Source organism: Hyperolius riggenbachi, chromosome 1 (assembly GCF_040937935.1).
Source record: "Hyperolius riggenbachi isolate aHypRig1 chromosome 1, aHypRig1.pri, whole genome shotgun sequence".
NCBI classification, from domain to species: Eukaryota; Metazoa; Chordata; class Amphibia; order Anura; family Hyperoliidae; genus Hyperolius; species Hyperolius riggenbachi.
The window spans coordinates 392898396-392923658 of NC_090646.1; the positions used below are offsets into that span (position 1 = coordinate 392898396).

Genomic DNA, 25263 nt, shown 5'->3' on the forward strand with positions numbered 1-25263 from the left:
TGGGTGTTTTATTTTACCTTTTAGGCTTTTTCAGCACTTTTGAAGAAAATAAGGGTCAAGAGATGGAGCGGAAGTCAGAGATAGAAGCAAACATTGTCCTGCTACTGGAACACTCAAGCAGGGTGAGACTTTGACAGATGCAAGGATATCCGTCATTGTACAGCATTGTCGAAGTATGCCTGTATTCTGTCACTGCAGTATAGTAAATTTAAATTGTTTTTTTTATTAAGCATTGGACACATATTTTTTCCCTTCTATAAATTCTTGTTGCAAAGTTCCTTGATGACGTTTCCCATTGTAGCATTGTTAATGCTTGGTCAATTTTCATTTTGTACAGAATATAAACAGAATGAAACAAATATCCTCTGTCACTGCTCAAGAACTCCGAATCATGCAAGAAGACCTTAGTTTTAAGGAAACTGAAATGCACAAATCACAGAGCACTGCAAAGAATTTGACAGCTGGTAAGGATGTTACACATTTATGGGTTTGATGATTATTGCTGAGGCAACATTTTACTTGGCAGTTTGTAAAAGACAAGATACTCATCAAAAAATGGTATTTAGGTAAGAAATAGTTTAAAATGCTTTTCCTATGATGTGGCCTTTGGCTTCTGGATATACATGGAGCACCAATAGACTGTTAGTTTTTGATTGTGTATTTTATAGTCATCCTGAAAATTATTACTTAAAATGGTATGAAACCCAGCATTTCTTCTTTGCTGTAAAAGATTATGTACAGCATATAATATACTATACTTTTAGCAGAACAGCATTCAAATGGTTAAACACAGTACTTAAGGTGGCCATACACCTGCCAACTTTGAGCAACCAATTTGATTATTATTATCGAATTGGTTGAAAATCGGTGCCGCCAAGTGCAGGCCCGACCAATGCAAGATGTTGGGCCGAAGTTGGTTGATCGGATGTGCGTAGGTACTGAGGCCGATTTCGGAACAAACAACGAAACCCCCACCGCTGCCCACCTAATGTATGAATGTGTGCCCCTCGAGTGCATTTATACATTATCTGTCCTGTGTCAGCCTCCACGTGGTGTCCGTCTCTGAAACCTCCGAGTGACTTCTGTCAACTCTGTACACGCCACTGGCCACTTCACAAGCGTGTATGCAGCTGATAGAAGAGCCACACGGAGGTTTTAGAGATGGGCGGACACCACGCAGAGGTTGACACAGGACAGCTAATGTATAAAAGCACTCGAGTGGGACACATTTGTACATTGGGGGGCAGCGGCGTGGCGGATGTGGTGGGCTCGGACGATTCCCTGGAGATTTCATTCTGAGATCAGACGGAAATCAGCCTGCAGTATATGGGCAGCTTCGACAAAGATGCAAAACTCTCTCTAATCAGATTCAATTAAAGACACATTTATCTTTGTCGAATATGCCCATAATCTTTTGATGTATGGCTATCTTTACTTTTCAATAGAAAGCTCTTCAGTGAGATCCGAAACCGAATAGGTGATAACATTATCTCGTGTTTACTTAACTGTAGCAAGAGAGGAATGTAAACATTCCCTGGCAGCACTGAAACTCATTCAAATGTGTCTAAAGGGGCCCATACACTCAGCCGATTTTCTGGCCGACCGATCGATCGATTGATCGTTTGCAAATCGGTTGGCCAATCGACCGATCAATGGCAGATTTTGATCGATTTCGATGGATTTCCATCGAACTGGCAGGGTGGAAAATTTAGGTCAATCTGATGAGATTGCTTATCAGTTTGCATTGGCCTTAATGGAAATCTGATGGCAAAAAAATGCCATCAGATCGAATTTCAATAGATTTCAAACTGAAATCTATTGGAATTCTATCCTGGTAAAAAATGTTCTAAAAATACATCAGATAGATCATCAGATGCATTTCTTATCTATCTGCTGCCAATTTGACGAGTGTATGGGCACCTTAAGGCTGGGAATACACCATAAGTTTTTTTTCAGCAGATAGATGGTTCGATAGATAATATCCGACATGTCCAATCTTATTTTAGATCGTTTTTCTGATAGATTTCTCATAGAAGTGAATGAAAATTTATAAGAAATTGATCGGAAAATAAAATCGGACAGTAAATCGACTAAAAAATCTTGTTGTGTATTCCCAGCATAAAACACAGACAGCAGCTCTGAAATCATTACTGGGTACATTACAATTTAAATACACCAGTTATGAATAAAATGCAATGGCAGCTTTCAGAGCAAATAAACTGTACTTTGGGAACTTGTAATTTCTAAATGAGTAATAATACTTGTGCACAAAAGTAAATATGATAACTGTATGGGTTATAAAAATGGAAAAATTACTTTTATTGAATATTATGTCAGCGTTTAATACCGCTTTAAAGGGAACCTGAAGTGAGTGTGATATGGAGGCTGCCATATTTATTTCCTGTTTAACAAATACCAGTTTCCTGGCAGCCCTGCTGGTCTATTTGGTTGCAGTAGTATCTGGATAACACCAGAAACAAGCACGCAGCTAATCTTGTCAGATCTGACAGTAATGTCAGAAACACCTGATCTGATCAGCAGGACAGCCAGGCAACTGGTGTTGCTTAAAAATAAATAAATATGGCAGCCTCTTTATCCCTCTTGCTTCAGTTGTCCTTTAAGGAAAAATGCCCTTCACCATGAATACCCGCATAATATTATATGTAGCTTGATGCAAGCTTTTGTCAGACCTTTATCTTGGTGAATAATTTGTAAGCTGTGGACTTCTGAAATTGAGATATAATTAACCACCTCCTACTGGCACTGTAGTGTATTTACGTCCTCCATGATACTAATGCTGGGAATACACGTTTCGTTTTTGCCTTCGTTTTAGCCTTCGTTTCGATTGTGCCTTTTGTCTTTTTCGTTCCCGAAATAATCGAACGTACGGTTAATATCACCACCCACGGTTTCGTTTTTTTTTTCGATTCTGATGGTTTTGTTTTTCCAATGATCGAAGGCTGCAAAGAAACGAAACGAAAATCCCTTTTTACAGGGACGGACAAACATAAACGAACATATAATCGATCTGAACAGCCATCAAGCCTACCAATGGCTCGATTAGATGGATAAAGAGAGATAATATCAAACATGTTCGATCACTAGTCGTTCGTTTTTGGGGTCTATTAATCGAAACTATAATGAGATTATGACTATTTTCACATACGTTTTCAACACTCGATTCGTTTACTGAACGAATCGAAGGCTAAAACGAAGGCAAAAACGAAACGTGTATTCCCAGCATAAGTCTGTAGCTACAGTGAGCATAGTACGTGTGCTAACATCCACCAGTGCATTAGTACAGCCAGGCAATGTGCATTGTTTAAAAGGAAATCAATAAGTTAGTCTCAATATTCCTCTCACTTTAGGTAAGCTTTAATAATTGAAACTTTATTAGTATAAGTTTTCTTTGCACTTGTCTTGATAAATTAGCCACTTTTCTCTTGTATAATATGCAAATTGAAAAAAAAAAATCAGAGGATTCCTTTTTATGGGATGTTTGGAATTTAGGAAAGTAGACAGGGCAGGCACTTCAATAGGGGCCAACAGAGCATTTAACCTGGGGCCCCTGATCTGGCTGCCAGGCCCCTCCTTCAACTTTATTGTGTCCCCAGGGCCCTTGCGGAGTTTTGGGCAGTGCAGCAAACTCACCTGTCTGACTGGCGCGCTCCTCCATCAGTCTGTACATTCCCATCTTCACCCCCACGGCCGCCTCTTCTGCATGACCCGGCGGCATGTTATTTCGTAATTACATGCCGCAAGGTCACGAAAAAGAGGCTCCCCTGCAAGGATGAAAACAGGAGTGCACAGACTGATGTAGGAGCGCACCAGCCAGACAGGTGAATTTGCTTCGCTGCCGAAAACTTTGCCGTTCCCCTGGGGACTGCAATAACTCTTGCGGACCCTGCAGCGGGATCTGGGGCATAGTAGGGGTTATTTTGTCAAAAACAAAGGGGCCCCTAATGGGTTGTCAGAAAGGGCCTCATGTTCATTTGGCCAGGGCTCCATTGTATTTAGGACCAGCTCTGAAAGTACAGATAGTATATTTAGTTTGAAATATGACAACTTTTTACAGTTGTATATGATCGTTTTGAGTCTTCGGGCTTGATTCACAAAAGCGTAACTCGGTTATCACACCTAAAAGCTTTGCACGTGCAAACTAGGGTGCTAAGTAGTTTGCACGTGCAAACTACTTAGCACCGTAGTTAGCACGTGCAAACTACTTAGCACCCTAGTTAGCACGTGCAAACTACTTAGAACCCTAGTTAGCCCATGCAAAGCATGTTAGCACGTGCAAGGTGGCTTTTCGCTGGCGTGCTAGCACTTTGCACACTTTAGTGAGTCAAGCCCTTCATCTTCATTCATATAAATTACCCTCCCACTGTCTCTACACCTGATTACTATTTACTGGACAAATCATGGTCAAGGATACCTAGCTTCAACCTAGTTTTACACCACGACTCCAGTTATTTTCTAAAAGACATGAATGGCATGGCTACTGAGTGGCTTACTGAACTAGAGCACCAGGTTTGAGTCTTAGCCAGGATGTTGTGTGCTGGGTTTGTATGTTCCACCTGTGTTTTTTGTGGGTTTCCTCCATACAATTCAGTTTCCTACCACATCTTAAAAAAACACACTGGTAGCATGAATTAATTGTGTGCATTCAACACCTAAACTATCCTCAGAGATGCCTGCTCCTAGGGATGGCCAATGAAATGCAAATGTTTATGGTAATTGAATGCACATTTATGCAATGTGAGTATGGACCTACAACAGTAACATTTAACTGGTCCATTTTGAAAACTACATACAATTATCTCAAAATTTCAACTTGTAATTATTTGCATCTCATTGACCATATCAACATGTTCTGTCAAATGCTGGTGGAAGATATTGGCTGCAAGAAGAAAAATCAGGCAATGGAGGGTGAAGATCAGACATGGTGTAAGATGTCGGGCCATAGTGGTCTGTCGGGTGCACAGCGGTAACGGCGAACATTATTGGGACGAGCAACAAAACTTCCAATGATGTTTCTGTATGTATAAATATGTGTGTACATGTATGTGCATTTATACATTACCCGTCCTGCGTTGTGGTGCCCGTCTCTAAATCTGTTACACTTCCCATACATGCTCCCGGCGCATAGCACGCTGGCACGCTTGTGACGTCACGCACTTGCCACACTGGCCGCGTGTATAGGGAAGAGCAGCGTATTTGAAGACGGATGGGGACCGAAGACAGACACAGGACAGGTAACTTATAAATGCACATACATACACATACATTTATACTTAGGTGAACGTGGTGGGCTCAGACGATTCCCGAGAGATTGCTTGCATGTTAAAATTAATCGGGCATCAGGATTGGTATAATCTTAAGGAGAGAGGGCATCAAGTCAGGGTTAACATTAAGGACAGAGGTTAGGATTAAAGGATTTTAGTAAGGGGATTGGTTAGGGGTAGGTAATTGCTGACTGGGATAATGCATTGAAAACACCATGAAAAAGAAAGAAAACTATATTGGCAAATGGCTTGTCAACATGAATACGCTTACCGGTAAATTTGCTTCTCCTAAAAACCGCTCTAGACTATAGTAGGGACATTAAAGTATAAACGTAATAGGATTGTGAGTCTGTGGAAAATTTAGTGGCATGTATTGTCCAATATACTCTGTAAAGCACTGCAGAAAATTGTAACGCTGTATTAATGCATAACATTAACATACTTATTACCTATGCATACATAGAAGAGATATTTGTTTCATTGTTGGAATAATTAAACTTTTTTAGCAGCATAAAAATATTGTAATCCAGGCTTCTTTTAATGGCTTTCCTGGTGAAAGATAAGAAAAAAACCATCAACAGGGCCGCAGAAGAAAAAGGAAACTACCCAGCATAAACAATTTCACTGATGCTATTGTTCCTCAGATATTTGTTCTGGGGTCAAGAAGTTTGGTCTCAGACTAGATTGCTTTGTACACACCTTCTGCCACTTCTGTGCATATCTAAAGGAACTGGCCTGTATCCTCTTCCTGACTACAGCTCTTATTTATTTTGTATTCTTTTGCCGCAGTCTTTCTGCTAGCGCTGTAAGAGTAAGATAAATCACAAGGCACACATGTCTGCTTTCTCCATCTAGTCACAGAAGAGGCTTGTAATGATTGTTTATAATAATGATAGAAAGAAAGAGAAGAAAAAAGCCCTGAATTGTGAGTCTATCAGCAGCATGGTGTAGAATGGTGTTCTATGACTGAAATTGTTACACATTCAGGGTAAAGACTGGTTGTTATGGACTGATGCAGTACCGAAGAATGTGTGTCCAATTAACTCCTTGTGGATTTGTGACATCACAACATGGTGGTGAGTTTATACTGTAGTTATCCCATTATTAACTGGATAGTGGCCGGATAGACCTGGGTTCGAATCTTGGCTCTTCCTGTTCAGTAAACCAGCATTTATTCAGTGAGGAGACCTTGGGCTAGACTCCCTAACTCAGGCATGGGCAAACTCGGCCCTCCAGCTGTTACGGAACTACAAGTCCCACAATGCATTTGCCTATAGGAGTCATGACTGTGGCTGTCAGACTCCTGCAATGCATTGTGGGACTTGTAGTTCCATAACAGCTGGAGGGCCGAGTTTGCCCATGCCTGCCCTAACTTGTCTTGTCTTTTCTAACTAAAGGTACAGACTAACCAGCAAGCTCATGGTGACCCAGAACTCATTGAAGTGTGTGAGGGGCTACAATGCTCCTAAAAGCCCCCTTACTAAAATGCTATGGAAAACAAAAGTTTGCTTTCTTAAAACAGAAAGAGTTTGCGATAATTCAGGTTGGAGTGAGCTCCGAGATGTTTCCCAGTGCATCACTGCTGAATATAATTCTAACTAATAAATGCTAAAAAGAATAGTGAGTTCATCATCTATTTTTACCAAATAAAATGAATGCATAAAAAAAATTGCCATACACTACTTTAACCTGGCCTGCCAAATGTTTGAATAATAAAGTAACACATTTGGCATCTTGTGTGTATTGCATTATGTATGTCTGTGTGTTCGGATGTCTTTTCCAGAGAGCCAGCGATTACAGCAGGATCTTCAGAAAGTTCAGCAGCTGGAATCCAAGATAAACAGTGAGCTGACATCCCTGAAGGACAAAATCCAGCAAATGACTGAAGGGTTAAAGACATACAGTGATTTGGATGCTTTGAGAGCCTCTGCAGAAGAAAAGAAAAAGGTAGTGGTTAGATACTTCTGTTTTTTTGTTGTAGTTTAAATCATAGTATTAGGTCTGTAAAGATCGGAATGTGTTCTTTCATGAATGCCACAGTTTCTTCTATAGGTAAGCTACAATTTGCTCTTTATGCTTTTTTTAGGCCTAAGACACACTGCTTTTTTGATCCGTCAGCACTGCTTTTGCAAAAAAATGCTCCCGTTAACTTGCATAGAAATTGCTGCAAAATCGGTGCGATTGCAATTTTTAAAAACCATCGTGATCACTGCAATTTTGCCGCGATCTTTATGCAAGTCAAAGGGACAATTTTTTCAACAATGCAGTAATGATCAAAAAGCACTCTGCAATGTATCTCAGGCCTATTGCTCTATATGCTGAAAAACTGATGCGTTTTAACTTTCCATAGCAGTGGATTGTGAAAAAGCTTTCAGTTAAAATGCGTATAGTGTAAACTAAGCCATAGGAAAAAATAGGCATTATTTTGAAAATTATTTGTCCTTTCAGTTATAACTGAGAACAACAGATACAGTGTAAAAGGACCCTTAGTCTTTGATTATTATAATTAAGCGGAAGAACTAATAATATATGTTACCTCCTTAAAGGGAAACTATTGTCTTTTTTTAATATAAATTTTATATGAGTCCTCCTATTATGAGGTTTTATTTTGTGAAAGTTTTATTTTGCACCAAGCACCTTTTAGACTACTAAAAGATGCTTGGTGCAAAATAAAACTTTCACAAAATAAAACCTCATAATAGGAGGACTCATATAAAATTTATATTAAAAAAAGACATAATAGGAGGACCCAGTACCCTCAGTCCTAGTTTACTATGTTGTGTCCTTTTTCAGGAAGTTAAAGAAGGAAACCTGCACACCTAAGCTTGAGGGAGTCAGTTCAATTTTCAATGCAGTAAAAATGACTGCCAACATTGGTGACCAGAAATCAGTAAATAGGACGCACACACACACACACACACGTCCAACACACACATGCACACACACGCACGCAAGCACGCACATACACATATACACACACACACGTCCAACACGCGCGCACACACACACACACACACACACACACACGTCCAACACACGCACACATACACGTCCAACACTCACACGCACACACACGTCCAACACTCACACGCACACACACGTCCAACACGCACACACCCGGAAATCAGTAAATAGGTCCAACCAACACACACACACACAGAAATCAGTAAATGGGTCCAACCAACACACACGCACACACCCAGAAATCAGTAAATGGGTCCAACCAACACACACACCCAGAAATCAGTAAATAGGTCCAACACATACACACACACACACACACTCTTATAACACAAAGGTTTATACATATGGAGCTATGCTTGGAAAAAGTACAAGAGCCACATTAATAAAAATATGTGTCTTGTGATATGCTAAATCATGCATCCAACCTTATTTGTAATAAGTCCTTAGCTCTAATCATAATTTTAATTCTGACTTCAGCTTATCACATTTTACTAGTTCTTCTGAAACTATGACAAGAACACCAGCTTAATGCTTATTTATTTTTCTGTAGATAAGGTGTTAAGTTATAAAAGATACTGTAGGAGTAAATGCTGTGAGCTAAAATTCCAACTGAACAACTGAAGACCAAAATCTCCACAGTGGATGACTCTGCATCTCTTGCCTTCTTTTCATGAACAATATTTATTTACTGTACCATATATTTAATATAATGAGACCTTATTTATAAGTTGAACCCAGAATTTCACACTCTTGAATTTTTTAATGACTCAAGTATAAGTCTATACAGCAAAGTTAATTGCTGAACAGTATAAAGTATTAAAGCCATTAACCCCTCCAGACTCCAAAGTGCAGCCAATAGCTCCTCCTCCTTCAGGAGGTGGTGATCAATGTGAATGAACCCTTACGATAAGTGGGATAAACATTAGCTAAATATATATTAATAAGTAATAATGCAGAGCGAGTCATCCCAAGGGGGCCCACTTCTCTATCTCTTGCCGTGTAAGTATATAAGCATAATATTGCAAAGCGAGCCGTAGCAGGGTTTATCCCCCTTTCAGCCTTCACCACCCCAAGGGGGCCCGCTTCTCTATCTCTCGCCATGTAACTATATTAGCATAATATTGCAGAGCGAGCCGTAACGGAAAGCACTTACCTAGTCCAGCACAAAGCTGTCCTCTCATTCTCTAGGTCATATGACATCAGGAGTCAGGAGAATGTTGATGTGCAGTGGGATGGAGGGAAATGAGAATACCCGGTGCTGGACTAGGTAAGTGTCTTCAGCTGCGGCTGGCTCTGCATTATTATGCTACTTACTTACATGGGCAGTAATAGAGTGTCGGATTCCCTACGAGTGCGACTGAGAGTAGGAGAGGGGGTGTTAAACTATGCTGGCTGCTGTGGCTCCAAGTGCGTCTCTTTACCCCTTTGGCTATGATTTAGAAATTTAGGTCTGATTTATGTACAACTTGACCTCTATACTGATACTCATACTTTTGAGTCAGTCCTTAATTTTTCAGCTTATAGTCAAAACATACAGTAGCCGGTGCATTCCTAGGGAATTTCAGTTGGAATACAGTGTAAATTGCAAGAACAGAATAAACTGAACAGTTTGTTGTAAAGGAAAACATGCAAAGGCAGAGAGTTCAGGAAAAGAAACAGGAAGCACAGCACATAAAGACATTGTCATTATTAAAATGTACGTGTGCTAAAAAATACTAGTCTAAGATAAAAATCAACCGGACTGTTGTGCTTCTTTAAAGCTAAGCTTAAATATGGTACATATAAATAATTACTGTAATGAAAGGTCAGTTCTCTGACTGTGCCAAGCACAATAGCTGATGTGTGTGTAAATAACTTTTGCATGCATTGTGAGAACAGGAAACATAAGAATGTATTTGGATATTTAAAGCATAGCTTGGCCAACATAAATGCTGTAAAACATTTTAAACCACAGAAAGAATTGCTCCAAAAAAACAAACACAAATGACTAAGGGGCCTATTCTGAAAGATAAAAAGTTTTTTTGCTGCTTTACTGCTTGTTGCTAGGTTCTCCTATTTATTAAGCAGTGATGTATAGAGTAAGTTTGGCAGTACCGCTACGCTTATGTTTCCCATATCCAGCATTGGTTTCAATGCATAACCAGATTACTGCATATTTCACAACCTGTCCCAATTCTTGCTCCCTGGTTAAAGGGAACCTAAACGGAGAGGAATATGGATGTTTCCTTTTAAACAATACCAGTTGCCTGGCAGCCCTGCTAATCTCTTTGGCTGCAGTAGTGGCTGAATCACAAACCTGAAACAAGCATGCAGCTAATCCAGTCTGACTTTAGTCAGAGCACCTGATCTGCATGCTTGTTCAGGGGCTGTGGTTAAAAATATTAAGCCTCATCTACACGCGTAGATGAGGCTCCGATCCGGCGGCTCGATTAGCCGCCGGATCGCCTCTTCCGCATCCCCGCGCGTACCCGCCGCGTTCTCGCTCGCCCGCGCGTGCGTCGGATTCGATTCCCCGCCCGTCCCTGCCGCTTATCTTCCGCTCGATTTCCTGCCATTGTCCCCTCGCAGAGAACGAGCAGGGAATCGGCGGTGGCAAGATCCGACCTGCTAATGCGGCTCGATTAATAAGGAACATCGGAGCCTCATCTACGCGTGTAGATGAGGCTTTAGAGGCACAGGATCAGCAGGAGTGTCAGACAACAGTATTATTTTAAATGGAAAAAATCCATATCCTTTACAGTTTAGGTTCCCTTTAAGTTGGTTCCATTGGCCAACTGTTATCATAACTAGTCAAGTGAGATTTGCAATAGGATAAGTTGGCACCACTCTTCATCAAAGCTTTTCCTGTAGGAGAGATAAAACTGAAGCCCAGGGCCTCCTGTGTGGGAAGCATTTGCCCATAGCCACGATCTTTCAATGCGATTTGAATGATTGAATTGGCATTTATGAAAGCAATCGATGAGCATCGATTCTTTGGTCGATTGCTTAATAGGATAAAATTGATCCGAAAATTGCATTTTATGATCGAATTTGAAGAGTCGTTCAGTAAAGGTGAACAATCCATAATTACCTTCAGATTAGTTTCGATCATTCAAATCGCATTGAAACATCGCATTTAGTTAAAAAATTGTACGGTTAATGGGCACCTTTTGACAAAATAGTTTTCACGTGTTTTGTATAATTTTAGGAAATGTAGATTATTGAATAAAAAATATCTAGTAATTCTCTCATTTCTATTTAGGGGAAAGTGAAACCAGCTAGTCTGTATAGCTGTTCCAGCTAGTCATTTAGTAGTGAGTACATTGGTATATTTTAAGTCAGCAAAGGTTCCCGCCACAACAGATGTACAACGGTGAGTGGATACACTGCTCTTATCTTCCTGAGTAGGTGCACTGTGCCCTGCTGCGTGTCCATCGACCTGTTCCCACTACTCACTGTTGTGCATCTGTTCCGCTGCAGTTCCAGTCCCTGCTGCCGTTCAGGTCCTGTGCTGCTTCTGCCCATGTCGCTTGGCTCCACTGCACGATGCATTCAGCCAGTATATATATATTGGAGTCCCAGCAGAAGCAGGCTCCCATTGGATTGCACTGAGAATCCTGCCTAGCAAGAGGAAGGATTCTCATTGGTCCACCACTTGGTGAACTAACGAGAATCCTCCCTGTTGCTAAGCAGGATACTCATTGTTTTTTGAAATCCATTGGCAGCCTGCTTCTGTTGGGATTCTAATCTATATTATGGCAGAGTGTCCCGTGCAGTAAAGACAACCGACATGGCAGTGTCGGAGGACCCAAGATGACCGAAGACACAGAAGACCATTGATTAGAGCAGGAACATACATGGTGACAAGCCTAGTGAGAATGCACACTGTTCGTTCTCATAGGCTTTCATTGATTCCGTCGATCATCCACATCGTCTGCAATCCAGGGGAAAATGGTGCGAGTTCCGAATTAGCGTTCCACTTACCACAACAGATAAAACGCATCCTATAAGTAACAGTATCTCCCTTTCTTTGATGTGAGAACAGGGTTTTTTTTGCTAGTGGGAATGGGGCCTAACAAATGAAATGTTAGATTAGTAGGTAAATGTGTAGAATTTCCTTAATCTACCTGCAAATATGGAGCCTCTTATGCTGGGAATACATGATTTTTCAGCAGATTTACTTTCCAATCAATTTTCCGATCATTTTCTAATCGATTTCCATTCAATTCAATGAGAAATCGATCAGAAATACAGTTCGAAAATCAGATCGGACCTGTCGGAAATTATCAATCGAACCATCTATCTGCCAAAAAAAATCTCATGGTTTATTCCCAGCATTATACTGTATTTGAAGGTTGTGGATGAAAATAAAACACAGCACAAATGCAAGAGAACACATTACACTGGAGAAAGCCTCATACACACACTACACTAAACTCGGCAAAGGGAGCCATTCAGGGCCATCTAGGAAGAGAATGTAGCATGTGCAGAGCTGCTCTTATAAAGGTTCCAGCATCCTGCATCTTTACACAACAGCAACAAGCAAGGTTATTATTCCCCTTCTTACCCCTGCCCACCAGAAGCCAGCAGGTAAGCCGGGCTTTCGTGGAATCTAGTGGAATCTTATTATTTTACATTTACTCCTCAATTTTCACATTGTTATACTTTGTACTGTATGTGTGTTTTAATTGTATGATTATGTCCTTAGAAATTGCAGGAGGATAAGATCATTTTAGGCAAACGCAGAGATACTTCGAAAAAGATAATTGCACAGCTGAATGCTGAAAATGAAAAGCTTAAGTCCCAGCTACAAGAAAATGAAACACACTCTCAGGTAAGCCTGTCTACTAATATCATCACACATTAGCGCAAAGATAGTCTCTATCTCTTCTTCCTGTTTAGTTGTAGAATGAACCGACAGTAATTGGTTTGCAGTGGATAGTTGCTGGATTACAGTTTTAGTTTTTGACTAAATTTAAATGTTTGGAATTCGTCTCCACCTCTATGACAACAAACCGTACATCTCGTATATTTTATGTTACAACCAACTTTTTATCTGACAAAGGCTCAACCACTCATTTTCCAGCTAAAGCCTCATATAGACCATGGATTTTTGTTGGTCAAAACAATTGTTCATGTTCATTTCAGCCATCAGTGTGCTGAGCTCAATGTACAGTCCTATCTTACCTGCATAATTGTTTAAGGTGCACGTACATGCAACAATGATGGGCAGATACGATATTCTGTATAATTAGAGAATGAAAATGACAGCCCTCGTATTCCTTTCACCTCAGGTTCCCTTTAAGTACTGTTATATTGTTTGGTTTGAATAAGATTTTTATGTCTTTCTTTACAAATATTTTTTTTATCCACAGCTTACAAACCTGGAAAGAAAGTGGCAGCAGCATGAACAAAATAATTTTGTAATGCAAGAATGTATCCTTTGCATAGAAGTGATATAAGGTGCCAGGAAAGATATGGCCATGACTGATTTACTTGTGAGTACTATGTATAATTCAAGGACAGACACCCACACAACCCATTTACTTAAAATAAAGGTCTGTATTTAAGGTTTATGCTTCTATAGCGAGGAGAGGGCCAGCACATACCACAAAGGCTGCATCTGAAATGACCAACAGCTCACATGTGCAGCACCTCTAATAAGCTATCTGCACACTTCGCATTCAATTCAGATGCAATTCATATGCATAACTACTATTACTTACCATGCAAACAGGAAACTCAGGAATACGGGCTGGGAGCAGCTAACCTGATAGTTACATACTAGCACAATTATGAAAGGGGGAGGAGGGGCTTTTCATGATTTATGCTTCTATAGGCACACTTGTGCAATAATGACTGTGCTATTTTTTATCTATTTACTGTTATTAATTACCCCTTCTGTACCAGCAGTCTCTGGCCCCTTAAGGACGCGATAGCCCCCTTGCTCTGCCCTCCCTACGACAGCAGAGCTCCCTGAGTGGGTCAGGAGCCGATTTTATTGGCTCCTGACCCTGTGATCAATGTGAGCCAAAGTGATTGGCTTACAGTGATCACGGGGTCAGGAGCTAATGAAATCTTGTCTTGACCGGCTCAGGGAGCTCTGTCGTCATAGTGATGGTAGAGCAAAAGGGCTGCAGCGGCGCCACCGGTGGAAGTGTGTGGCGGGGATTATTGGAACCTATCCCTGCCAGGGTGTAGATTTCAAACAGCGTTGATTTCAATCAGCGTGGTCCGGAAATTGTTAATACTGTTTTAACCTCTTGAGGACCGCAGTATTAAACCTCCCTAAAGACCAGGCCACTTTTCTCTAGATTGGCCACTGCAGCTTTAAGGCCAAGCTGCAGGGCCACACAACACAGCACAAAAGTGATTCCCCCCCCCCCTTTTTCTCCCCACCAACAGAGCTCTGTTGTTGGGGTCTGATCGCCCCCCGCCATTGTTTATTTTTTGTTTTATAAATATTTATGTCATTGTTTTTTAAAGGGAACATTGACTGAATGGGGGGTAAAGAGTTTCAATTACCTGGGGCTATTACCAGCCCCCTGCAGCAGTCCTGCCCGCCCCCCGAACAGGAGATGCGCGTGCATCTCCTGCATTAGCTGGCCCCAGGACTTGACTCCAATTGGCGTTAGGCGGTCCTGGGGCTGTATGTCTGTGAGAACACTTATAGAATTTGGAAGAGTGTACCTCATAGTACCACTGTGGCCACATGGAAAGGAAGATCAAGAAGCAGTAAAGGGCCGAGGAACAACCAAATTATTGTTATTAATTGAGATCATATTTAAAACTGCAATCCAGTGGTGGGGGTTATTTGGACAGTAGGCTAAATATCTGTTTCTGCCTAGAACAGTCTTGTCGCTTCCTTTCCTGCAGAGTCACAAGAACAGGAACTGAGAAAAAATCTTCACACAGGAAGTAAACCTGAAAAATGTTTTAACTTCTCTCCACTCCATCTAAAAAAGTATAATTTGTTTTGAGTACCATTTTAATACAAATGCATCCAGAAGCCAAAAAAAAAAAGACAGCAGTGGAGTAAAGAAGAACTGCTATGGAACAAGTAAGTAATAAGCACAAAGAAGGTGAGTTAATCCACTGGTGACCACCGCCCCATTTGCATCATTCTTCATAATGCTGGGCAAGCAGTTTTTAAGATGTGTTAAAAGATGGAAATCTACCTGCTATCAGTCACCTGACACCTTGCCACAGTGTCCCAATTAGCATTAGATGCGATCTCAGCAGTGATTCTATTAATCAATAACTCAAATGGCAAAAACATAACCCAATTTCACCTAGGCCACTTTACAATGTGTCCCTCATATTGCCTACCTGTGCTAGGAAATGCTATTGCCTAATCATCATTTAGGCATGGATTTCTAGCTCTTTTATTATGTTGCATAGTGGCTTAGATGAATGTACTTTATAATTACTTTAGATGGTGTCTCGTGACCAACCATAACAACCAAAACTGGTTGGAAATAGGCTACTTTCTAGCATTCTGAGCCATTTGTTTTAGTGAGTGAAAGGAAGATGTCAGCTTCTGTTCTCTTGGGTTTTGATCTGGTCTCTACAGTACAGAGCACATGACTTCCATTACTATATGAACCCTACCTACATCCTGCAGGAACTCGGGGGCTACAGTATAAACTTGATAGAAGGTTGAACTTCAGCCCTTGCTGCAATGTGTGGCTTTTATGGTCAACTTTATCTACTTCCTGTCAGGGCAAGATCTGATAGAAATTCTCCCACATACAGACCAAATAAAAATGTTTTTATCCTTCTACAAACAGTTTTTTTTTTCTCTGGAGCTATACTAGGAGGCTACTTTTACACATAGTGCTGTGCGATTGTCCTGCAGCATAAGAGCCTGCTGCAAGGCAGGACATATTAATGCATGGCTGTGCACACCTGCCTCAGTGATGTGCTCCTTACTGGACAGAAAGTACGCCACTGAAATGTTGTCACTCTGTGCCTGCGTGCAGCACCGCAACCGCAATCATGCTTTCCCGGATCGTCACTCGGACAGCACCCCTGGATGAGACCCGTCTCCCTCCCCACCGTGGACAGGAAACTGCAAGATAAGAATTTGCATAAGCACTGGCAGCCTCCTATATAAGGTACCTACTTGCTACTATACCTCAGTATAGTTTCCTGTCCCGGACGGAAGCGGAGGGAGAGGTCTCCAGAGGCCGTCGCTCCCCGCCGTTCTGACCCGCCACCCACCTCCTCCACCACCACTGCTGCACAAGCTGTGTTGCTAATATCAAGACCACGCTATGGATCCTATGTGATGGATGTATCACTGCTGAAATAAACACGATCAAAGAGGACGGAAGGTGCACGTTTTCTTTCTTTTCTTCATCAACATACAGATTGGCTTCTTTTCTTTCTACTCAACGGAGCACACGTCCCCATATGTGTAAAACAGCAAGGACCCGACCAGAGGTGGTGAGAGTGTTTATGCTTTTTTATTCCTTCCACTGTACCTTCTAAATAGGAGTGCCGCACTTTACTCATCCATCTCTACTGTACAGTTTATGTGCCATCCGTGTCAGTTGGCAGGGGCAGCGGTTAGCGGGATTCCGGATAGAGCTGTGCAGTGCATAGTGCGGAGTCCTGCAGCGTATGGGAGGCTTCTCCAGCATAGGAAGCAGTATTATGCGCGCAGGCGCGCGCATGGAAGAATCTACTTCCGGGTTACCCGGAGGTAATCACGCGCTGGCGTCCCGCGTGATCTGAGGTCTGCTGGGCGGCAGGGGCCGCGGCGCAGGAAAACTAATCAGCGAAAACAGCTGATTCCAATCCGGAGAAACAATTGCCTGACTAAGCGGCAGGGGCCGCGGTGGTTAAATGAAATCAGTACGAACGCTGATTCATTAAGGTATGTGAGGCTGATTAGTGTGATTACACTGCAGGTGCAGCATTAATTGTTTCAGCTGGGTCTTTTCTTTCTATATATGTGTCTAATAGTCCATGAATCAGTGTTTGCTGTTTGATCATGGAGGACGCCTCTAGTTCAGCTCCTTTGCAGTCTGCTAAGTCTGGACAGGACCCCTCTCTGGCAAGTAGATGTGGTACTTGTGATACTCCTGCTTGATTGTTTATGTATGAGAAGCCATAGTAATAGTTGTCCCTTGTTTGTGTTTTTTTCATAGCCAAAAAAGCATGACAAGTTGGACAAATCTGACAAATCTGCTACTCAGACCGGTCAGCATAGTTCAAGCAGATCTGAGAAAAAGTGTGCAATTTGTGGCAGTCGTGTATCTTCATCATCCTCTAAGAAGTTATGCCAAAACTGTACAGAAAAAGTGGTTAAAGAGGAGTCACCAGTTATATTTAAGGATTTGATGGGCTGGATGCGGGCTGAAATGTCCACTGCTATAAAGGAAATTAAGGATTCGGCCATTGCTTCCACTTCCTTAGTCGCGTCTGACCTTCCTGGAAATAGTGGGAATATTGACGCAGTACCAGCTATTACTACCCCTACATCTCCTGTGTTAACTCTATCCCAACCGGGACCTAGTGGCTCTAAACGCAGGAGGGAAAGTGACTTAGAAGGATCAGAATTGTCTGACGGGGAAATTTCTGAGTTTGAACAGACATCAGATACAGAGGAACTGTCTAATGCGGATAGGCCAAAATTTGCCTTTTCTACTGATTTAATGAAGGACTTATTGGGGGCCATGTATGATACAATGGGCATTAAGACAGAACAAAAGTCTTTGACACCTTTGGATGAGATGTACAGGACTTTGGCGGACCCCCAGCCTCAGTTTATCCCAGTCCATTCCACCTTAAAAGGTATGATTAAGAAGTAATGGGATAATCCTGAGAAAAGAGCCTTTTGGCCCAGATCTTTGTCTAACCGTTACCCTTTTTCTCCGGAGGATCAGGGGTTTTGGGGTACTCCACCTAAGTTGGACCCATCATTTTCAAGAGTGTCAAAGAAAACCGATTTATTATTTGAGGATTTCGGTAGTCTGAAGGATCCAATCTCTTACGCAGGGCATGGGAGTCATCTTCTTTAACCTTCAAGCCTGCTGTAGCTTCAACGGCGGTGAGTAGGTCATTGAAGACATGGTTATTAGAAATACAGAATAAAATTGCTTCTGGGGTTCCCCGGGAGGAGATCCTGAATGATTTCCCTAAAGTTTGAATGCCTCTAACTATATGGTGGATGCTTCAGACGATACTGTTAAGCTTACGGCCAGAACTACTGCTTTAGTTAACTCGGCCAGAAGAGGAATATGGGTCAAGACTTGGAATGGTGACAATTCCTCAAAATCAAAGTTATGTGGTATTCCATGTGAAGGAGGTCTTCTCTTTGGTTCCAAATTAGATGACACGCTGGATAGAACAGCTGATAGGAAAAAGAACTTTACAGATAAAAAAAAACCTTTTCAATTTAAACGGCCTTTTCGTCCCCCTAACAGATCAGAACAAGACTCTAAGTTCTCTAAGGGTAGACGTTGGGTTCCATACAGAACACAGAAGGCAAAGCCTAACTTCAATCCTGCCAAAAGGCAGGACAAACAATGACGCCAGAATTCCAGTGGGGGGGAGAATTGCAAATTTTTACGAAATATGGCAGCCACAGTTCACAAATCGGTGGTTGCTAAAAATTATTTTGGAGGGATATCAGATCGAGTTCAACCATCTTCCTCCAGTAAAGTTTTGCATTACTCCTCAACCTCAGGATCAGAGAAGGGCTTAGCCTTACAAAACGAGGTCCTGTCTCTACTAGAGAAGGGGGTGATAAGAGAAGTACCAAGTTGTCAAAAAGGAAAAGGTTTCTACTCTCCAGTGTTTCTAGTAAAGAAGCCTCAAGGAGTTTACCGATTTATTCTGAACTTAAAGAAACTAAATCTAAATGTGAAATACAGAAAATTCAGGATGGACAATATAAAATCTGTGATTCATCTCTTGCAGAAAAACGATTTTCTTGCCTCCCTAGATCTAAAGGATGCATACCTCCACTTACCTATCCATCCATCATCTCAACAGTACCTAAGATTTGCGGTCCACATGAAGGAAGAGGTAAGACATTTCCAGTTTATGGCCCTTCCTTTTGGACTTTCTTCTGCCCCATGGCTCTTTACCAAAGTGATGTCTGAAGTATTAGCGGAACTTAGACTAAGAAAAATAAATATTGTGGGCTACTTAGATGATTTTTTAATATGGGGAGCATCTGCAGAAGTGGTAAATTTCCAGTTGAGGTCAACATTAGATTATCTTCAGGAGTTGGGTTGGCATATAAATTGGGGAAAGTCCTTCCTGGTTCCATCTCAAGTTATCGAGTTTCTAGGATTTAACATAGTTACTAGGAGTGAGAAGCTTTTTCTGCCTAATAGGAAAATAATGACTATCCTAAACACTGTTTTTTCATTTCAGAAAGCGAGAACAATATCATTGAGGAAAGCAATGGCAGTACTCGGCCTCTTAACAGCCTCGTTTCCGGCAGTACAGTGGGGGCAGTTCCACGCAAGAGTTCTACAATTGTGGATACTCCGAGCATGAAACAGAAGTCTCAAAGTCCTAGACAAGAGAGTACCTATCCCATACAGCATAAAAGTGTCTTTACTTTGGTGGCAGGACCAGGTTCACCTTTCGACAGGTCGTTTATGGAATTATCCAGAACAGAGGACAATTACAACAGATGCCAGCTTATGGGGATGGGGAGCCCACCTGGATTCTCTCCCAGCTCAGGGACAGTGGTCTGTACAAATCAGTTCCAAATCCTCGAACAGCAGAGAATTAGAAGCAGTATGGAGGGCATTACTGCATTTCAGGGATCAGGTCAAGGGATCCCATGTTACAATAAGGACCGACAACAGAGCAGTTGTTGCATTCATAAACAGACAGGGAGGCACAAGGAGTCAAACGTTGTGGAATCAAACATCAAAAATTATGTTTTGGTCAGAGAGCAATCTCAAGTCACTAAAAGCACTTCATCTAAAAGGAATATCAAACAAGATAGCAGATTTTCTCAGCAGAGAGATGTTGAATCAAAACGAATGGTCGCTCGATCAGAAGATATTTCAGATGATAACCTCACATTGGGGAAGTCCGGAACTGGATCTATTTGCCAGGAGGAGGAACACGAAATGTCAGAAATTTTGTGCCCTATACTAGGAGGACTCTCCTTGGGCAGTGGATGCATTCACAATCAGTTGGACAGGTATGATGATGTATGCGTTTCCACCAATCCCATTACTTTCAAGGGTATTAAAAAAGATAGTCCAGGACAAAGCACGAGTCATATTGATTGCTCCAATGTGGCCCAAACGTTCATGGTTCACATTGCTTCGATCTATCATATATCAGAACCAATGATCCTTCCATTGACTCAGGACCTGTTGACCCAGGGCCCAGTGTCTCATCCAGAACTGAATCTTCTTCACATCTCAGCCTGGAACCTGAGTGGGGAATCTTGAAGTCCAAAGGGTTCTCGGATGGTCTCTCTGAGACATTACTTAACAGTAGAAAGAAGGTAACTCGTGTAATTTACCAAAAGGCATGGAGGGTCTTTAATGACTGGTGTACTAACAGGTCTGTCAGCAATAGGTCACTCAGATCTGTTTTGGAGTTTTTACAATGTGGATATAAAAAAGGCCTCAGTGTTAGTACCCTGAAAGTTCAGGTTTCAGCTTTAAGTGTGTTTTTAGAAAGAAGATTAGCACATGAAGACTATATAACTCGATTCTTTCAAGCACTGAGAAGACTAAGACCATCTATAAAATCAAGGGTACCAGCTTGGGACCTTAATACTGTCTTACAGGGTCTATGTGAGTCACCATTTGAACCCTTATCGCAGATTTCGGACAAATTTCTTACGCTAAAGACTGTATTCCTTCTGGCCATTACTACAGCTAGGAGAATAGGAGAATTACAGGCTTTATCCATAAAGGAACCATACCTTATGGTTTCAGAGGATAGAATTACATTGCGTCCGGATGCAGCATTCTTGCCTAAGATGGTTTCTTCCTTTCACAGAAACCAAGAGATATATATACCATCATTCTGTGAAAATCCTTCGAATGATCAGGAGAAGAAAGTTCATTCTCTGGACGTAAGAAGATGTTTATTGGAATACCTGGAAAGGACTAAATCATGGAGAAAGTCAGACTCCATCTTTGTTCTATTTGCAGGCAAATCAAAAGGGAGCAAGGCCTCAAAAACAACTTTGGCACGCTGGATTAAGCAGTCAATAGTGTCGGCATACCAGACACAGGGGAAAACATTAACTTCTTCTATTAAAGCTCATTCAACAAGAAGTATTTCTACGTCATGGGCAGAGAGGGCAGGGGCCTCTATTGAACAGATATGCAGAGCTGCAACATGGTCGAGTCATAACACCTTTGTGAAGCATTATCGACTTAACATATCAGCAAGTGCAGATTTATCCTTTGGAAGAAAGGTCCTGCATGCAGTGGTCCCACCCTAATCCTGATCTCTGTTATATCGTCTCATCCAGGGGTGCTGTCCGAGTGACGATCCGGGAAAGACAACTTTACCTACGGTAACGTCTTTTCCGGTAGTCAGGAGGACAGCACCCCTACAACCCGCCCTTATTGGGTGGAGAATCAAAGGTTTGTATAAGCATCATTAGTGTCCGTGTTATCTCTTTTATTAACTGAGGTATAGTAGCAAGTAGGTACCTTTATATAGGAGGCTGCCAGTGCTTATGCAAATTCTTATCTTGCAGTTTCCTGTCCACGGTGGGGAGGGAGACGGGTCTCATCCAGGGGTGCTGTCCTCCTGACTACCGGAAAAGACGTTACCGTAAGTAAAGTTGTCTTTCACACTTACCACGTTGCCACTGGCTTGCATTGCTGTATAATCATTGCGGTAGGTACAGATCATGCGGCAATGCACTGCAGAGTTTGCGATGACCTTGCTTTGATTTAGCTACTTCCGTCACACCGCGTCACCACAGTGTGTAATTCAGATCCGGGACAAGGTCCTCCAGCACCCAAGGCTGAGATACCAAAGTGCGCCCCTCCATCCCTCCCACCCCAGCCGTCACACACTGATTGCCATAAGAGTTAGAGGCGCCCCAGATCCCCCAACACCTTAATCTCTAGTTATTTGGCTTGCAGTCACTGCCATGTATCCCCTTTTCTTATTTCTCTCTGCTTCAGACACAATAGGGGAATGATAGCTGAGTGAGTTGTGCGCCCCCTCCTACACTGCGCCCTGAGGCTGGAGCCTCGCTCGCCTCATCCTCGCCCCGGCTTCAGACACAATAGGGGAATGATAGCTGAGTGAGTTGTGCGCCCCCTCCTACACTGCGCCCTGAGGCTGGAGCCTCTCTTGCCTCATCCTCGGCCCGGCCCTTACATTGCCCTGCGGCGGAAGGGCGTACCGCAACGTACTAAAACGCGGGAAGTGTGAAAGGGGACCAATAGGTACCTTTATAATTATAGCAAGGAAGAAGGAAAATCTTGCTATAAATGTAGAAATAAGCTCCTTATGGTCCATTACCACAAGAGGTAGCAAAGGCAATTCTGATACCAGAATTTAAAAAAAGCATCACAGTAATTTCTTTCAGGTATAATCTCAACATTAAAAATGATTGAAGAAATTATAATAAAGACACTACCTTTGTAAGGTCAGAAATGGATTTTCTGAGGTAAAACAGAACTGGTACTGGTTACTCAGATGGCTTTGTTTAGCCCCCACCCTGTAAGCCTACACTGCATCAACTGAGAAGTTATAACATTTGAATGTTAGTTTTTTTCAGCCTGGGTAGTTATTTTGAATTGATTATTTGGACCTTGTATTGCTGAATGGGTTTCCTTGACTCCTGTGTGCAGTCATAGCTACAAAGAGTCAGGAGAGCGACTACAAGCATGCCATGAAGAATGCAACTAAACAGATTGCAGAGTACAATAAAATTCTCATAGACACACTGCAGAACTCCAGGAGCTGAACCATCCATTTCTTCCTTCCTGCCCGGTAACAAGTTCCGCACATTGGCAGTGAGCTCCAATTTCTGATCTTTTACATTCAATTACAGATATAACGTCCACACATCGGACCCTGCTTATCTATTTATATAAATTCAAAGAAATTGTTTTATAATGGATTGTGATCTTTATGATTTATATATTGAGTTATTATAAACTGCAAAAATAAAAGTTCTATATCATAATTTGCTTTATATTAGCTTGCTTTTTTATTTCATTTTGATAGCACCAGTAAGGTAATATATGAAAAATGCCATGCCCAGACAAATTTAGATAATATGAGCCCTTTTTTTTCCCCTCTCTGGTCTGGGTGCCTTTGCTTAAAGAGAACCCGAGGTGGGTTTGAAGAATATTATCTGCATGCAGAGGCTGGATCTGCCTATACAGCCCAGCCTCTGTTGCTATCCCAAACCCCCCTAAGGTCCCCCTGCACTCTGCAATCCCTCATAAATCACAGCCACGCTGCTGACAAACAGCTTGTCAGAGCTGGCTGTGTTTATTTCTATAGTGTCAGTCTGCTGCTCTCCCCGCCTCCTGCAGAACTCCAGTCCCCGCCTGCATCCCTTCCCTCCCTGCTGATTGGAGGGAAGGGACGGGGGCAGGGACCGGAGCTATGCAGGAGGCGGGGGAGCAGCTGAGACTGACACTACAGATGTAAACACAGCCTCAGAGCACGGCTGTGATTTATGAGGGATTGCAGAGTGCAGGGGGACCTTAGTGGGGTTTGGGATAGCAACAGAGGCTGGGCTGTATAGGCAGATCCAGCCTCTGTATGCAGATAACATTCTTTAAACACACCTCGGGTTCTCTTTAAAGAAAACCTGAACTGAAAATTTAAAAGCCAAAATAAGCATACACAAGTCATACTTACCTTCCATGTAGTCTACTCCTCAGTGTCTTTCTCCTGTCCCGCGTCCTGTTTGTTCACTGTGATCAAGGGAATTTTCCGTCCTCCGTTTTGAAAATGGCCAATACCCCATAACAGCTTTCTGGTCAGCACACAGTTAAACTGTAACATCGCCCACTTGAGCCATAGGGAAACATGGACATTACCTGGTACATCAGTTTTCCTCTCAGCTATAACTGACAGCAACTGATATTTTACTGACAGCAACTGATATATTTCAGATCTGACAAAATATTGTCAGAACTGGAAGGGATTATTGTCAGAAGAAAATGGTGAGCTTCTGAGAGGAACTGATGGCAAGGTAACTATGCAATGTTCATTTGAAGTTACCTCATGTGTTTATTTTAAATATTTTTACTCAGTACAGGTTCTCTTTAAGTGCTGGAACTGTGCAGTGCCAGTGGGATTGTGGGAAGTGTTGTTCTCCCAGCTTATTTAGGCATGCAATAAAACTGCAGAAGTGATGTCACTTTGGAGTCACTGAGAAACCGTAAAGTTGGAAACCAGCAGAATATTTTCATTTATTATATCGTATTTCTCCTAAATCAGACAGTGAACATTAAAACAGGATATTGAGGAGGCCATGCTACGAGGCTGACTGACAGCCTCACAGATTGTCGTTAGGCTGCGATCTTGTAAGCGGGTGCAGCACGGCTCGGTGTGGGGGGGGGGCGGCTGGCAGCGGCTGTACAGTGACCCAGAGGCATGTCATTGTGCACACGACATGCCTCTGGGTCCGGCTAGGATTGTAATATGCCACCTAGGGTTCTCTTTAAGCTAAAGAAGTAATTGCTTATTGGATTTTTTTTTTTCAGTTAAAATGGAGTTTTGTCCCACTTTAAAGTGAACCTGATGCAGGCAATACAAAAATACAAAAAAGTTACCGATGTAGAGGTACATACACCTGATGAAGAACGTGATGGTTTGTAACATGTAGTGTTGCTCCACTTCTCAATATATGCTCTAAACAGCAAAGCCATTTGTGTGCCGCCTCTTCACTGTTTGTATGTAGAGGGAAGTCTCTGCCCTGTCATTCCACTGCTGTTCCCCATTCAAATTATGCACTTTCAGGACGCCTCAAATGACTTTGGAAGCACTCCTGTCCCTGAGTGCTTCCAAAGACAGATCCAAACATCTTCGGAAGTTCTCGGGAATGATTTAA

The 25263-nt window shown here is 42.0% G+C and overlaps 1 protein-coding gene and 1 long non-coding RNA gene across 4 annotated transcripts in view; one reads left to right on the forward strand and one right to left on the reverse strand.

Moving 5' to 3' along the window:
* The window catches only part of IFT74 (intraflagellar transport 74), a 125565-nt gene extending 102202 nt beyond the window's left edge, over positions 1–23363 (forward strand). For all 3 annotated transcript variants that reach the window (XM_068234639.1, XM_068234631.1, XM_068234624.1), the window contains exons 16-21: positions 25–122; positions 338–464; positions 7066–7229; positions 12934–13059; positions 13601–13661; positions 23042–23363. In XM_068234639.1, coding sequence (XP_068090740.1) covers positions 25–122; positions 338–464; positions 7066–7229; positions 12934–13059; positions 13601–13661; positions 23042–23157 — 692 coding nt within the window. In that variant the 3' untranslated portion in view covers positions 23158–23363. The remainder of the gene's footprint in view (positions 1–24; positions 123–337; positions 465–7065; positions 7230–12933; positions 13060–13600; positions 13662–23041) is intronic.
* The window catches only part of LOC137517671 (uncharacterized), a 28522-nt gene continuing 10215 nt past the window's right edge, over positions 6957–25263 (reverse strand). The window contains exon 3 of the long non-coding RNA XR_011020619.1: positions 6957–7209. This is a non-coding gene — a long non-coding RNA (uncharacterized lncRNA). The remainder of the gene's footprint in view (positions 7210–25263) is intronic.